General features: G+C 36.4%; 1 protein-coding gene across 1 annotated transcript; it reads right to left on the bottom strand.

Moving 5' to 3' along the window:
- Positions 1–12,947: 12,947 nt before the first annotated feature.
- LOC146943675 (heat shock 70 kDa protein, mitochondrial-like) lies at positions 12,948–17,455 on the bottom strand. Its single transcript, XM_085741951.1, has 6 exons — positions 17,179–17,455; positions 16,161–16,225; positions 16,003–16,081; positions 15,341–15,907; positions 14,637–15,257; positions 12,948–13,773 (listed from the first exon to the last, which is right to left on the bottom strand). Exons 1-6 carry the CDS (start codon positions 17,254–17,256, stop codon positions 13,150–13,152), a joined length of 2,034 nt encoding a protein of 677 aa, XP_085598077.1. The 5' UTR covers positions 17,257–17,455; the 3' UTR covers positions 12,948–13,149.
- Between the last annotated feature and the right edge of the window lie 567 nt (positions 17,456–18,022).

The following is an 18,022-nucleotide window of genomic DNA, read 5'->3' as shown; positions in this document are numbered from 1 at the left end:
TCATTTCTTTGAAATTGATTCAACTCTTCTTGCATGGCTAGGATCCATCCATCATTTGAAAGTGCTTCATCAACTGTTGTAGGTTCAATCATTGAGATTAGTCCAATCATTGACTCCTCTTGTCTGAAATGTGATCTTGTTCTTCTTGGACTATCTTTGTTTCCAATGATTAGCTCCTCAGGATGTGAAGACTTGTGTTTGAATGTGTTTCTGGGAGGATCTGCTTGATGTGAGCCATCTTGTGCTTCATCAGAAGCAGCTTCATCTTGTGCTTCTGATGTGGGTTCAGCTTCTGGACTATCTTCAGATTCAACTATCTGATCAGGTTCTGGAGTAGCTTCAGGAACCTGTATCTCTGCAGAACTTTCACCTTGCTTTGAAGTTTTATCTTCAAGCTCCTTGTCATCAAATTTAACGTGCATAGATTCTTCAACACAAAGTGTTTCTGAATTATACACTCTGTATGCCTTTGACCTTTCAGAGTAACCTAAAAAGATTCCTCTTTGGGCCTTGGCATCAAATTTCTTTAGGTAGAGCTTGTTGTTCAGAATGTAACATGTACATCCAAATTGATGAAAGTAAGAGATATTGGGTTTTCTTCCTTTAAAGAGTTCATATGCTGTTTTCTCCAAAATAGGTCTAATATAGATCCTGTTTTGAACATAGCATGCTGTATTCACTGCTTCTGCCCAAAAATGTTTTGGTAAATTGTTTTCATGAATCATGGTTCTGGCCATTTCTTGTAAAGTTCTATTCTTTCTCTCTACAACCCCATTTTGTTGTGGTGTTCTAGGAGAAGAGAACTCATGGAAAATTCCATGTTTTTCACAAAAAGCTTCAAATGGCTCATTTTCAAATTCTCCACCATGATCACTTCTGACTTTCAAAATTTTTGATTCTTTTTCAGATTGAATTTGAGTGCAGAAGCTACTGAATACATCACACGCAACATCTTTACTCTTTATGAATTTCACCCAAGTCCATCTGCTGTAATCATCAACAATGACTAATCCATATCTACTTCTATATAGGGATGCAGTACTCACTGGTCCAAATAAATCAATATGGAGTAATTCTAAAGGTCTTGAGGTTGAAACAATGTCTTTGGTTTTAAAAGATGATTTCACAATTTTCCCTCTCTGACATGCACCACAGAGTGCATCTGAATGATAGTCAACGTCTGGTAGCCCTTTCACAAGTTGTAACTTACTAAGCTTAGAGATTAACCTCCAGTTAGCATGTCCCAACCTTCTGTGCCACATCCATTTCTTATCATTCACTGATAATAGGCAAACCACCTTCTGATCAGCCAGTTCAGAAAAATTGATTTTATAGACATTGTCAACTCTCTTTCCCTTGAACACAATGGATTTGTCTTCCTTGTTGATTACTGTACAGTTGGGTTTTTCAAAAAGCACATCATAACCATTATCACAAAATTGACTAATGCTCAAAAGGTTATGTTCAAGACCATCTACCAACCATACATTATTAATTGATGTAGAGGAATTACCAATAGTTCCTGTACCTATGATCTTGCCTGACTGGTTGCCCCCAAATTTCACATTTCCTCCCTCTTTCATTGTTAGGCTGAGGAACATGGACTTGTCTCCTGTCATGTGTCTTGAGCAACCGCTGTCTAGGTACCATGATCTTTGCTTTGGCACTGCTCTTAGACATACCTGCATCATTGACATTTTTAGATTTAGGTACCCATTGTTCTATGGGTCCTGAAAGGTTAGTACTTAAGGCTTTACTCTTCACTTCTTGTACCTTGTGCTGTGAGTTGGGTTGCTTCTGATTAATCATCACCTTAGGTTTTGGTACTTCAGAAGCAGTAACTATCTTCTTCTGAAACTTAGACTTCAGAACCCCAGATTTTGGTTTCACCAGACTCTGAGGAATAGGTTCTGATCTTTTCAGGATCATGACCTTTGAAGTCTTGGAATCAGATTTGATCATAGCCTTTGACTTAGAGTTCTTTGGCGTTGAAGTAATCTTAGCCTTAGGACTAGAAGCTTCAGGTTCTGATTGAACAACAGTTTCCAACTCAGCCCCTTCTGGTACAAAGAATGTTTTCAGACCTTCCTTGATGCATTCACAACAAGATTTTAGATTGGTTTTCTCAAGTTTCACTTCTGGAAAACCAATTCCTCTGCCATTGTTCTTGTAAATGCTATAAATCATAGAAGCCACTCTGCTTCTATCAATGCCAGATATAATAAAATCTTCAAGAGCAATTTCATGGTTACTTAAAGGTTTTTCATTACACTTTTCTTGTAGCTTCTGACATAAGAACCTGAGCTGATCTTCATATGTTTTACACATGAAGTCAAAGCCCCTAAGTCCTTGTTCAGAAGCTTTCAGATCCAATAGAGTTGATTTTTGCTGTTGTACCAAATCAGCATATTTTTCTTTTAAATCCTTCAACTCATTGGTTCTTACTTCAAAATGTGTAAGAAGTTCTTTAAGTGACTCAACAAGTTCATCTCTGGAATTTTGGAATATACCTCGTTTTCATCTTCTGAGTCTGAATCTGATCCAGCTTCTGAAGTTGCTGTTGCTACCAACCCAACAGCTACCTTTGCATCTTCATCAGCTTCCTCTTTATCAGATCCAGATTCACTACCCAAATCATCCCAGGTTGCCATTAAACTCTGCTTAATCTGCTTCTTGAGTTTGCTTGGTTTGAATGTAGACCTCTTTGACTTGTCCTTTGACTTTTCTCTTTGAAGATCAGGGCATTCAGCAATGAAGTGTCCAGGCTTCTTACAGTTGAAGCATCCCTTCTGATCTTCTTTCTTTGAGCTTCTGGAGTTACCCCTTCTGGAGAGAAACTTTCTGTTCTTCTTGGCCAGATATTGAAGTCTGTTTGAGAGCATGGCCATTTCAGCAGCATCTGGTTCAGAATCTGAACTTGACTGTTCTTCCTCTTCAGATTCAACCACTTTGAGAGCTTTTGATGACTTGCCTTTGGATGGAAGAGCTATTGATTTACTCTTCTTAGTAGACTCATGTTCATTAAGACTTAACTCATGAACTTTGAGAGAACTAACAAGATCTTCGACACTTAAAGTGTTTAAATCTTTAGCTTCCTCAATGGCAGTCACTTTTGGTCTCCATCTGGCAGGTAAGCTTCTGAGTATCTTGCTTACATGATCAGAAGCAACATAGCTCTTCTTTAGAATCTGTAGCCCAGAAACTAAGGTTTGAAACCTTGAGTACATCTCCTCAATAGTTTCATCATCTTTCATCTTGAATAACTCATACTGATGTACAAGCAGGAGAGCCTTTGCTTCTTTGACCTTCTTGCTCCCTTCATAATTTGAACAGAGAGAAGCAAACATAGCTTTAGCAGTGGATTTGTCACTCATCTTCATATACTCTGCTTTGGGTATGGCAGTGACAAGGGCTCCTCTGATAATATGATGCTTCTTGTAAAGTTTCCTCAGTTCTGGAGTATGTTTCTTTCTATCCACAGCAGCTCCTTCTTCATCAAGGACTAAATCACCAACACCATCTTCCAGAATATCCCATAATTCTTCATCCAGGCTCATGATGTAACTGTAAAAGTTGGTCTTCCACCAAGAGAACTCTTCAGCATCTCCATTGAACTTTGGAACTTTTCCAACACTGGTTTTCTTACTATCACTATAATCATGTGAGACATGTTTATAGCTAGTATCACTAGGACCAGTAGGAGGAGGAGTAGACATGTTTTTCTCAGATCTTTGACTGTTGCACGGTTAAGTGATACACAACAGACCAAGGCTCTAGATACCAATTGAAGGTGAGAAAAAACACAAGAAGGGGGGTTGAATTGTGTTTTGAAAAATTCTTCAATTCTCCTAAAAACTGAACACACTGATCAGAAGCTAGGTGAGACAGCTTCTGAAGTGATAATCAGAATCTAAATGCAGCGGAATAAAACAGAGAGAGAGAGAAGAAGAACGACACAAAGCAATTATACTGGTTCCTTCCACAATCCGGAAGTAGTCCAGTCCCCCTTGCACTTCCAAGGAGATTTCACTATGAGTAATATCTGATTACAAATGCTCAAGCACACAAGCAAGAGACTTCCAATGCTCAAGCACACAAGCAAGAGACTTCCTTTGCTCAAGAACACAATCAAGAGACTTCCAGCTTAAGCACAACTGCAAGAGACTTCCTAACTAAACAAAATTACACAGAAAATTGTTTAAGGTTGAACACTTGATATAAAATCAGAGGTGCTCACAATACAAATCAGATACAGACTCAATGGACTTAAGAATTTCTAAGATATGACTTTGAGACACAGAAATTCTAAGTGAATGCAGAACAATTTTAGCAGAGGTTTGGTACTTGTGAAAATCTTGTGAGTCTTTCGTTTTGCGTTCTTGCATTACCAAATCTCTAGGTCTTCAGTCCTTTATATAGAGGTGTGAAAGAGACGTTGTGAAATTGTCAGCACACCAAAGAGTCGTTAGTTGAAGCTTGATCTTTCACCAATGATCTTTTGCTTGATTTGGTTGTTGTCCTATGAAGAACCAATTTGAAATCCATTCCTTATCCAAAGGAACATATATGCAGGCGAGACCGTATTCTGGAGCTGTTTTCTTGTCTTGAAGCGTGGACACAAAACAGAGCAGTGGAGAACGTGGCTGTACAATTCGTACAATAGTACAATGTCAACGCTTTCGTCCAAATTGCAACCACATGCCTTCAAACACCTTTGAAATGACCGTTGCAATGTTCCACTAATTTTCTGCTATGTTTTCGAATCCAATAGACAGCTTTTGCAATGTAGATTCTTCAATCTTTGAATGTTCTTGCAAATCCAGTTGATCTTCAGCTTCTGGTGAAATAGCTTCTGATGAGGCAGCTTCTGATGATGCAGCTTCTGATGAAGTGACTTCTGCAGCTTCTGATGGTGCAGCTTCTGATGATGTGGCTTCTGGACCTCTTGTCTTCAGAAGCATTATTCTTCAGGAACAGCTTTACTTCAGGAGCGGTATTTCTTCAGGAGCAGCTTGACTTCAGGAGCGCTTTGCCTTCAGAATCATCTAAGCTTCATTTTCTTTTGCTCTTTATTTGCTCATTCAGAACCAACCAATGATGTAACTTTTTAATTATGGTCCTGTACACTTGAACAAATATTAGCTAGTCCAATTTACAATTTTTAATACCTTGTTATCATCAAAACTCTTTAAGGTTCATTGTTAAACACATTTTGTTCCAACATAAAGTACTTTCATGTAATGTCTGTCACACTCTCAAATGAAAAATAAATGAAGTAGAAGAGAGTTAGAATAGTGAAATTAAAATAGAATATATACAAAACTTTCTAAATGGTAGAAAGTAAATCATGAAATTCGTAGAGCTCGTTCAAATCATTATTGTCATGCATAAGAAAATTTTGTAATTAAAAACATGCAACATTTAAATAGTTTATATCTTATGAGGAAATAAGAATATATCATCTGCATCATACAATAAATCATAAAGTATAATAACTTTATTGAACATATGACTTTAATGCAATAAAGAAAAAATTACACACACAATTAAATCTCAAAATGCATCTTCAAAAGGATGTGCCATTGTTCAAGTCCTCTACCGTTGCTTCCGTTTTTCCTCTTCCAAGGATATCAATTTTGTCAAGGTCAGGGCCGTTCCTACGAATCCGGAGGCTCGGTTCTATAAGTGAAAAGATGCCCTTAATAAAAAATAACCTTTTTTTTAAAGAATAATGTTCTATTTAAAAGATAAATACAAGGTGTCGTATATATGCGATACACCTAAAGGTGAAAATCACTATCGTATACATGAGGAACCTCAAACCACCCTCCCAAAAAAACACCCACCTAACACCAAAAACAAGATGACCTAATTCTAATAGGCCTAAAACAAGACAACATAAGAGGAAAAAGAAATCAAATCGAGGAAGAAGAAAAGGAAAGTCTGATGGAGTGATGGTGATGGAACGCATGGTAGCATAGAGAAAGAGAATAACGATTTTTTTTTAGTGGGGTAGTACTTAGTAGTACTACTGGGCAATAATTTTTTTTGAGGCCCATACATTGGGGAGACCCAGTTCCATTGAGCTCCTTGCACACCCCAAGGTTCGGCCCTGGTCAAGGTTCTTATTTCAACTTTTCGCTCTCTCGCCATATTCAACTGTCAACAGTTTAACTACCTTTTCTATGGCACAAATTCAACTTATAAAGCACGGACAGGAAACTGACACGTCAGTGCCAATAATTTTAAGAAAAAAACGATAAGACACACGTTCAATCAGAAATGTCGGTGCAATAGAGGATTCAACTTATTTCTGTAATTGATTGCTTGAGACATCTATGTAATTGCTTGTGATTGGTGATTTTGGGTATTTACAATCTGTCTGCGACCAACCTGTTTTCAGGCTTAATTAAAGATATTCTCGTGTTGACGCGTGATCAGAAGTTGTGTGTGCTAGTTGTTGTGATTGAATGATCTCTCTCACTTGATATGTAGATAGATATATGTATTCAATATTCATGAAACATCGTTTGATAATTTTATTTAGTCTTTTTATCTTGTATATGTAGATGGGTGAGAAAGACCTATGGGTTGCTATATCTGATTCTAGAAAGATGTCATTTCTCACATTTTGCAATCACAATAACAAGTTAAGTTTACTCTTTATGAACTCGTACATCAATTGATATGCATGCTACCTTTTCAATTAAATAATTCATCCTTACCATGGGACATATTGTAGGTTTGTTCCTTTAACACACATGTTGAACTATCTACTCCTGAAAAAACAACATCCAAATGTTTGTGGTTGATACCAGGTGACATTTTAAATTATTACACAATATTGACGTTAAAAAATCAAAATAGTGTCATTCATCTGATAACTCTTCTTGTTCTATTTATGCGGTGGTTGTCTTATTGTTGCTAATGCATATGAAGATCATCAGGGTTTGTTTAATCTGTCAATGTCCGACAACGACATCATTGATAAGGTGTTCAAATAAACTACTATTATATAGTTCTACACTTTAAAAAGGTTGCATGTGCGTGTTTGTTTGTTGACAAATTGCATATACGAGTAAAACATCGTTGTTTCCAGTAAGATATTGTTGTTTCTAGTGATATTTATGGATTCTCATTTAACCTGAATACCCACTTGCATCCAATAGCCTCCCTATTTGCAGGAAGAGGCACAAGGGACCAAGTATGATTGTGTAACAGAGTATTATATTCTTTTTGGATTGCAGAATGTCGTTTAGGATCTTGAAGAGTATGTTTGTAAGAAGTGAGTTCAACAATAGTTAAAAGAAGTGATGGGTGAATCCTGGGTTAAACAATGTCATGCTTCCCTCTTGTTCTCATGGAATGAGTTTTTGTGGGTGAATACGATGAGGAACAGGTGGAGGAGAGTAAAGAGGCACATATTGTGAGCTGGTAATGCTAGAATATGACCCAATAGAAGGACTTGAAGTTGAAACAAATTTTGAGCACTAAGGATGAAATGTTGTTTGAGCACTAAGATTTTGCACTGTGTGAATTTTATGTGCTTATATATTCTGAAACATATTTTTATGTACTTGTATATGTCATGTTGATTCATAATCGGGTGTGGTTATGGTGCATAAGGAGATCCTTATGCATCGTGCATAATTGCTTTCTACACCCAACATAATTGCTTTCTACACCCCAAGTGAAAGCTTAATTCTAATAAGTCCTGCATAAGTTCGGCCCATTAACACCTAGTCCAACAAAAACAATTTAACCTTTCTACACCCCAATTGCTTTCTAATTCTACCGCTGACAATATCAACAACCAGTTTCAATGACACAAGGCAGTTCCAGCATCAAGACCACCGGACAGAACATAATTGTAGCGCTTCCACCAATCTTGCTTATATTTAAATATAATGTACCCAGAGATAATGGCAACAATAATCCAACTAGTGAAGTTGACTGCAGTTGCAGGAGGCATCATTGATGTAGCACCCAACAAGATAGGCATGTGAATTTGACGTATCCATGTTTGTCCCGGGAATGCCTTGTGAGCAAGCCAAACTAGAAAAGGTGCAATGGCTCCACCAAGGAAAAACCAATTCACAGTTGAATATTCACCAAGGTTTCCAAAGATTCTGTGTGGTCCAACAAGTCCTCATATAATTGATTAGCACATGAAGAACATTAATAATTCATTATAATTAAAAAAAATTCATTGATTTAGTTGCTGATGATGTAAAACAAAATACCTTCGTAATCCCGCTTCAAGATGAAACCTAACAACGAAAAAAATTGAAATTTTAATTCGGAAATGAAAAAAAAGAGTCTCGTTGGAGAAGAAGGCTTTTGCCGGCGGTGTTGTTTTTTTGTTTTATAGAGATAGATGAGAGCTTTTAATGAGTTAGAGAGAGAAATGAGTATGGATTATGAGTTTCTTTACTGGAACGTTGTTTAACATGTTATACACTGAAATTATTACTGAAACCATAATTATGGTTTAATGGTTTTGATAATCATGTATGTGAAACCAAGATAATTGTGTAATGGTTTTTAATGAAATTATTATTGTTAGATGGTTTTGAATAATGATTAAGATGTTATACACTGAAATTATTACTGAAACCATAATTATGGTTTAATGGTTTTGATAGTCTTCTATGAGAAACCAAAATAATTGTCTAATGGTTTTGCTATGGGTATGGTTTCTGTGAGTTGGTTTCAAAACCATTTTGCTTTGGAAATGGTTTCTGTGAGTTGTACTCCAAAACCATTTTGCAGTGAAAATGGTTTCCGTGTTTTGTACTTCAAAACCATTTTGCAGTGAAAATGGTTTCCGTGAGTAATGCTAACACCAGATCCGAACCGGATTGATCATAAACAACACAATTCATCACAACATTCTCAATAATTCATCAAATCCGAATTCCAGCTTATACCAACGGATTTCACATCGAATCATTTCCCAATCCATTACATCAAACCTTCAAACACCGTCGGCCATCGTTCATTCAATTAACACAAGTCCAGATCCAAGTTGAAGAGAAGAGGATCAGAACTACCGCGAAGAACAACAATCGCCGGAACTGAACCGATCTCAACAAGACATAACACCATCTCCTTTTGTTCGATCCAGAGAAAAGGCAAACCGAATTCAAGGGAGAAGAAGAAGAGGAAACCGTAATCGCATTCAGGTGAGATCGGAGCTCAACAACAACAACACAAGCTGATACTCGCCGGTGATGATGAAGATCTCCGGCGAATCTCACCGACATACTCCGTCATTCAAGGCGAGCATTGCTTCCAACAACTCTCCCGATTCAGATTCGACCTCACCGGAGAACTTCTCGCCGGAAGTTCAAGACGCCGGGTAGTCGTTTGAGGAGAAGTGGTACGTCTTCGGGAAGAAGGAGTAGGCCGGAAACTCCTTCGTCGAAGTGGAAAATTCCTGAAGACGGAGAAGCCGGTGGAGGAGGATCCGGTGGAGGAGGTTTGTCGGAAAAGTGAGGAGAAGCAGCAGCAGAAGCCGGTGGTGACTGTGTCTGCGAGGAAGCTTGGTGTTGGACTTTGGCGGTTGCAGTTGTCGGAGGTTGCGGTGGGTGGTGATTGTGGAACAGAGACCGTTTTCATGAAGAGAGTGATGGAGGGGTAGAATCGGTAATTGATTCACGGAAAGAGAGAAGTGCACAGTATTATGAGATAGGTGCAGATGCAGAGAGAAGATGGCGGTAATGGAAATGAGAGAAGATTATAACACGTGTCCCTGATCTGACGGTTGTGATATGTTTATGCATGGTGCATAAGGAATGACTTATGCACCATGACTTTTGCCTTCATAATCGATATATAAAGTTGAACCAATAAAATTTGGCTCATTGACGAAACTAAATAAGATTAGTAATAGATTATATATTTGCATTTATTGCTCCTTCTCTAAAATATCTATATTTCACAATCCCTTATTCAAAAACCACCATATACGATCATATTTTATGTGGTTTTATTTTCTTTAATAAATGATGATGCAAGGAGCACCATCTAAATATGTTCAGAAAAAAAAAATCAAAAGAAAAGGGGACTAGGTCAAAAACTTTTAAACATGGATTATGCTAATAAGTGTCCTAAGATCACTTGTTAGGGCACTTGTTAAGGAACCCAAAAAATAGGTTGACATTGAAATGAACAATTTTTTGACTTTTTAAAAAGTTGAATTCACAACTTTTCACCATTTCCTAATACATTTTTTCTATTTTAATTCTCTTAACCAATGTCCCAAGAATACTCTTTAACATTTCTCTTTAAACATTTACAAATTTGTAGCTTGGTAAACCAAACATGTTTCTAATGTAATATCAGTCCTAACAATATTAGGTCCATCCACAAAAAAGAGGTAATGGACAATCCTAGCTAGATTTGCTAACGTGTCTCCACAACCATTGTCTTTTCTATATGTGTAACCAAAAAATCCATAGCCTTTGTTGATTCCTATACAATTTTCCCACTTGATTCTAATAGTCCAAGGCATCAAATTCACGGACTTGAAAGCCAAAAGAACCAACATAAAATATGTTTCTAGCCAAAGGTTTTTTCCAATTCTTACAATTAGCTAATTCAATGGCTTGCATAGTTCCTAACAGTTTTGCAATCATGATAGGATACGCTTCCCATGTTTTGAGCATAACAGCCCATGCATTCACCTTCCTTGTTGCTGAAGATACCTCCACATATATACAGCTGGAGGAGTACAACACCATCTTTGTTGCATTTGGTGTAGTTGTTCAATGGTGCTATCCATATCACTTCTTTGATATCTGGAGCTTTTGGAGGATGAATAATTATATTGAAAGCCATGAGAATGCGGAATTCAGAGATGGAGACATATGCATTTTTTTTTTTTTTTGGGTTTTGCTACCGGATAGATTAACATTTGAGATAGTTAATTTGAAAGCTGTCCTCCAATGAAATTGTTTATCACAGAACCTGGCTTGGTTTCTCACATACCAAATGATGTTGAAAATGTTGATTATAGTAGTTTGAATAACAATTTTACACTGAGGTGACCAACCTCTATCACAAATTTTCCAAATATCCTCCCAACTACAAGCACCCTTTTATATGACTACACCTTATTAGTTGCCAGAAGCTAAAATTAGTGCTTTCAATGATATTGAATTACATCTATTCCCCCATTTCAGCGAATTCTAAAAGAAGTGTCAATGTGCAAACGAAAGAGGTGAAGACTGAGTGTCACACCAATCCAGCATATAAAGAGAACAAATTTTTTTAACCAAGTGGAATTAAATATAACATAGTATCTCGCTGGAAATTTTTTTGTAAAATGGGTGACCTTGTTTACTAGCAGTGGAATTGAATTATAGTACTGATCCTCATATCTCATTGTCCCGGTGAATCTAAACAAAAGCGAGATCGTACATCTCATAGGCTTGTCCTGTAATTCTTAACATCGTCGTTCTAGTTCCCATTTTTTAGCAAGGATCATCTCTATTTTCTGTGTCTTTATCTTTACAAATAAAAGAAATAAAGAGGATCATAAATTCATAGTTGGAGAGATCCTAACTCCCCGCTTCTTAGATAAAGCTAAATATTTATAACAACGTACATCCATCATTGGTCAACAAATCTCGATGGTTAGTTACAACTAACAATTGACCTTCCCTAAAATAAAAAAAACTTACAATTAACTAACTCAAATATGTACCACATTTATGATTTAAATGAGCAATGAACCTTTAGCAATCGAACATTTTTTTGGTAACAATTATTTAGCTATGTAAAAACGTGATTTCCTTTTTTTGTATATTTTAGCAACAAAAAAAGAAGAAAGAAAAAAACTAGTTTTCATTTGAGTTTTGAGTTTTTTTCTTTGAAAAAATTTATTATAAGATTGTTATAAATATATATATAAAATGCTTTTTATTTTAATTCTTGAGAAGAAAAATGTTTTTATTTTGAAAAGTAGTTTTCTTCTCCTAGTGGGGTGAATCAACAGCGAAGAAAATGAGAGAAAATTTCAAAATAATCACTTGTAACTTGATATAATTTTTTCATAAGATGTCGCCGTGATAATTTGTCTTGATTTTTAAGATGCTCCAAAATACAAAGTGTATGTTTGGTCTATTATATTAAAGACAATTATTTCAAGGGTCTTTTGTCTTGATTTATTTGTAACAGTCAAGTCTTTTATCTATTTGTTATCTAGTTCACATCATTTAGACCTTTAAAATTAAGGTTGGTCACGTGCTAACTTACTCCATGCTTTTAATGACGTGGAAAACATGTATTTAGTTTCTATTAAATGGAAGTGTTTCTGATGTAAAAATAATAGTATGCCATTCAGCAAGTTTGAGCTTTCACAAGCATTGTAATTGCCTCTAGAACTATACTAGTGAGCGTGTTTAGGAAGCTGCCTAGGAATAATCTGATCATCAAGATCAAGCCTACAGCAAACAAGTAGGTTGCTAACATGGAGTGGACTGGAGACAAAGTTATGCTACTTAATACTGTGGTAGTTTATCATCTTCTCTTGACTTCTCTCCGTTCAATTACTGAACTTCGAGATTTTGTATCTATCCTCTTTTCAACTGTAGGTTTTGCCTGTTAACAAGTAGTTCGCGCTTTGAAATATACAAATAGCACAGACCTGCTCAACCAGGACCAGAATGCTTACAAAGAGCACAAACTTGCTTAACCAGGAACAGATTTTTCAAAGATTATAAACTCTTCCCAACCCAACATAAGATACAGTCAAAGAGAGAACTACAATAGTAGGCTGCAAAATTTTAAACTATCCCCCATCTGCTCTTTTTTTTTTCTTTCTTTCCCTTTCTTCATTACTCTTACCAGTATTACCCTCTAGTAGCAATTTCAAAACACTAGCAACTCTCCATTCATTTGTTAATGTGCAAAATAAAATAAATGGTAACCAATCATCACAATTGGAGGATAAACCACTAGGCACAGATTTCAATATAGTTTTCAGACTTTCAGTTCTCCAAAAACACCAATAAAATCCCCAGCATTAGATACAAAAATAAGCAACCTTATATTTCTACTAAACTAAAAAAAAAACTCATCTCAAGCCTGTTATTTAAAGAACTGTTGATCACAAAAGCGTCCAGCTAGAAACCACTAGGAGTCTCACTTCTTCACCTCTTCATATTCTGCCTCTGGAGCCTGGTCCCCACCTTGAGAACCACCAGATGAGGGACCACTACTAGAGCCACCTGACATGTGCTCTCCAATCTTGGAGACGGCCTTGTTTGCAGCATCAAGTTTCGACTTGATTTCATCTGCACTGTCCCCATCCATCGCACTTCTCAAATCAGAAACAGCATCCTCGATTTCCTTAGCCACTTCGGCAGGTATCTTCTCCCTGTATTCACTTAGGCTTTTCTCAATGCTGTAAATTGATGTGTCTGCAGAGTTTCTAATATCGATCAAACTCTTTCTTTCTTGGTCTTTCTGAGCATGCAACTCGGCTTCTTGGACCATCTTTTGGATCTCATCATCAGAAAGCCCACCAGATGACTTAATAGTAATTTGCTGCTCTTTGCCAGTGGACTTGTCCTTGGCAGACACGGTAACAATACCGTTGGCATCAATGTCAAAGGTGACCTCAATCTGAGGCATACCTCTGGGAGCAGGAGGAAGGCCAACAAGCTCAAATTCTCCAAGCATTTTGTTGTCGGAAGCCATTTCCCGCTCACCTTGTAACACTTTGATTCCTACTTGTGTTTGATTGTCAGCTGCCGTTGAAAAGACCTGGAACAATGATATTACAAAGTCAGAAAAAAGTCAACCATGACATAAATACACAAAGCTTACTCAACATGCTGTATTTATAAACCTCAAATGTATGTGTATTATAGTTAACAAGATACCTCAAGCAAAATGGTTTGAATGTCCAATTACTTTGTAAAGACTGAATACACTTCCAAAAATGGGAAACTCGGAAACAATTATTATTTGACAATCATCGGTGGATTTAAGTTAAACCTTAGATGTGTAAGTGTAATCAAGTCAACAAAATACGTCAACAGCCGTTTCTAATAAACATAAATGTATCGTTTGAATGTCAAATTACTATGTAAAGACTGATTACACTTCCATTTTGAATGTCCAATTACTTTGTAAAGACCGAATACAATTCCAAAAATGGGAAACTCGGAAACAATTATTAGTTGACAATCATCAGTGGATTTAAGTTAAACCTTAGATGTGTTATGTGTAATCAAGACAACAAAATACATCATCAGCAGTTTCTAACAAAATAAATGTATGGTTTGAATGTCAAATTAATATGTAAAACTTTAACCTTAAATGTGTGCGTAATGAGTTTGGATATCTAATAAACATCAGTGAATTCTAATAAACATATATGTATGGTTTGGATATCCAATAATTGTTATGTAACAATCATCAGTGAATTAAGTTAAACCTTAAATGTGTGTGTGTGTGTGTGTGTGTGTGTGTGTGGGGGGGGGGGGGGGGGGGGGTGTTTGATAAATATAAATGTGTGGTTTGAATGTCCAGTTACTTCGTAAAGACAGAATACACTTCCAAAGATTAGCAACTTAGAGACAGTTGTTATATAACAATCAGCAGTGGATTGATTGAAGGATTACCTGACTCTTTTTTGTAGGAATAGTAGTGTTGCGGTTGATTAACCTTGTAAAGATACCACCCAAAGTCTCAATACCCAAAGAGAGTGGTGTAACATCCAAGAGTAGGAGCTCTTTGACATCTCCACGTAGGATACCACCCTGGAGTGCTGCTCCCATTGCAACTGCCTCATCAGGATTTACTCCTTTACAAGGAGACTTGCCAAAAATTGACGAAACCACCTCCTGGACTTTTGGCACACGAGTCATTCCACCAACAAGAAGAACTTCGTCAATGTCCTTGGTAGAAATATTTGCATCCTTCAAACAGCTCTGACATGGAGCCTTAGTTCGTTCGATCAAGTTATTAACTAGAGCCTCAAATTTGGATCTAGTTAATGTGATGTTGAGATGCTTTGCACCAGATGCATCAGCAGTGATGAAAGGCAGGTTAATTTCTGTCTGAGATGTTGAAGACAGTTCTATCTTAGCTTTCTCAGCAGCTTCACGAAGCCTTTGCAAGGCAAGCTTATCCTTTGAAAGGTCAATACTCTCAGACCTTTTAAACTCATTCACCAGAAAATCCAACAAGGCATTGTCGAAGTCCTCTCCTCCCAAGAAAGTGTCACCGTTTGTTGCTTTCACCTTGAAATGAAAAATGTTATTAGTCTCATACTATTCCTTCAGACAGGTTAAAAAAGGATGACAAAATAAATAAATTAGCATACCTCAAAAACACCATTAGAAATTTCTAAAATGGAAACATCAAATGTTCCACCACCAAGGTCAAAAACAGCAATGAGACCTTCTTTTTGATTCATCCCATATGAAAGTGCAGCAGCAGTGGGCTCATTGATGATTCTAAGCACCTCAAGACCTGCAATTCTACCAGCATCTTTTGTTGCCTGCCTTTGAGCATCATTGAAATAAGCTGGAACAGTAATAACAGCTTTAGAAACGCTCTTTCCAAGATAAGCTTCTGCAGTTTCCTTCATTTTGGTGAGAACAAAGGCACCAATCTGACTAGGTGAATACTGCTGCCCATTAGCTTCAACCCATGCATCTCCATTTGGAGCCTTAACTATCTTGTATGGAACCATTTTCATCTCTTTTTGAGTTTGAGCGTCCTCAAATCGCCTACCAATCAAGCGCTTGGCACCAGAGATAGTGTTTACTGGGTTAGTTACAGCCTGACGCTTGGCTGGTGTGCCTACAAGCAGCTCCCCTTTCTGAGAGAAGGCAACCACAGATGGTGTAGTTCGTGCACCTTCAGAATTCTCGATGACTTTTGGATTCTAAAATGACATAAATCAAGTCAGCACAAATACAATCAATGGAAATATTGGAACAAATACAAGATAATTCTTCTAAACAATAAATAAAGATTTACCTTTCCTTCCATAACAGAAACACATGAATTAGTTGTACCTAAATCAATACCAATAACATCATTTCCAGCAGGCCTTGAACTGCAAAACAAGAGAGATATGAGTAATTTTGATGCAACATTGAAAACACGTCTATTCTAAGAATTGTTACAAATGTTACCTGAATGGTCGAGACAAACTTGACCAATTGTGACCTACATGTGCAGGCTTAGTGTTACCTATCAACTGCAAAACAACATCAAATAAGAACAAGTTTCCTTCATAAAATAATACTATGCTACTAGTCAATTAATTACAATTCTAGAACACGTCGTGTATCAAACAACTTTTTTGCATATTTCATTATGAGTTTATGACCGTAAATGTGAAAAACAAGGTTGTAGATTAGGCTACAAACACAATTCTGTATATGCACGCAAAAGACAAATCTAATACAGTGAGCTAGAAACCCTTCGATTGACAAAAACAAAAGCAATATTGTTTGCACGCAAAAGACAAATCGAATACAGTGGGCTAGAAACACTTCCGATAGACAAAAACAAAAGCAATAGACAAATCTAATACGGTGAGCTAGAAACCCTTCAATTAACAAAAATAAAAGCAATATTGTTGAACAACGAGCCTGTTTGGAGTGGCTTATTTGAGCTTATCTATGCATAAGTTTTGTGAGACTATTCGGGAGAACCTATGAAAACATTTTAGGATAATTATTGGACACTTCTTCAGCTTATTTTCGAAGGTTCTCCAATATAGCTTATAAAAACACCTTATAGCATGCACAAAAATAATTTAACTTCATTTTATCTTTTTTAAAAAAATAAAAAAAATAGCTTATCTAAGTGCATGCATAGCTGCAAATAAGTTGTTTATCCAAACAAGCTCAAAATCAGTTCGAACAGAAAAAACATCAATACTTTAATACGAAAACTCTATTACATAACGAGCTTCAAAAAGATCAAAAGATCTATTCTATAAAATGGAGGTATAATTCTATTATTTTCTTATAACAACAAAAACAGAACTTTTCAAACAAGCTAAGCGAAAACCTAAACAAAAGCAATAAACATGTAACACAAAACAAACAAATTAGAGTAAAAAAAAAAAAAGGCTAAAACGGAACAAAGAAAGCTGAAAATCAAGGTAAAGTGCACGACAGTGAAAGGGGTAAGAGATGTTACCGAACGAAAGGCGGAGAAGGAAGAAGAAGCAACGTCACGGCGTCGGAGAGAGCGGAGCAAGGCAGTAGCGGCGGCCATAGCGAGAAAACGAGGAAAACGAAGATTGTATTGATCGAATATAATATTTGAGAGAGAAATCGAGTGAAAGAAAGAGAGAAGGGTTTTCTATATATGAGGGTTTAGTTAGGGTTTTTGGTTGCAGATTACCAGATTATTCTAGTGCGCTTCTTCTTGCCAAAGAAACAGGGTCAGCCAGCAAAAGAAGATTCTAGATCATGACAAAACGGTGTCGTGTCGTGTATCTTTCTTCAATTGGCTTGGGCCTTGTAGTTAGTAAAGAATATTTTATTTCAAATTATATCTTTTTTATTTAATTAAATAACCAAAAAATTTATATATCTACTATACTTTAAAAAAAAATTACATTTCAGGGTATATATTTTTCTTTCTTTCCCGTTTTACCTTTAGGTTAATTTTTTGTTGAATTGATGTGATGGTATGACATAATTTATATTATGCATAATTTTTCTAACATACAAATATTTACATGATGTTTTTAGTTGTCTATGTGTGGGAAAAAAAATTGTATTAGTGATTTTTTTTTTTTAGGAAAAAATTGTATTATTGAGGACACATTATTTTAGTTGTCTACATGTGTAAGAAAAAAAAAACTGTATTATTTGGCACCACGTGAAATTTTGTGTGGCGTTGGTTCGGTATTGAGTTCGTCCCTTCAAGTGAAGTTGGTACGCATTTTGATCAATTTTGTCAGTTGATGAGTATGTCAAGATCTTCTCGTTCTTTTTTCAGGTTAATTTAGCTTGTCTGTGTTTGGGAATATGGA

The sequence above is a fragment of the Medicago sativa genome, chromosome 2, assembly GCF_051527215.1.
Source record: "Medicago sativa cultivar Bolivia chromosome 2, Bolivia_mono, whole genome shotgun sequence".
Classification (NCBI taxonomy): domain Eukaryota; kingdom Viridiplantae; phylum Streptophyta; class Magnoliopsida; order Fabales; family Fabaceae; genus Medicago; species Medicago sativa.
Note: the sequence above shows the minus strand (reverse complement) of the source record. Positions and strands in the feature narration are given on the sequence as shown.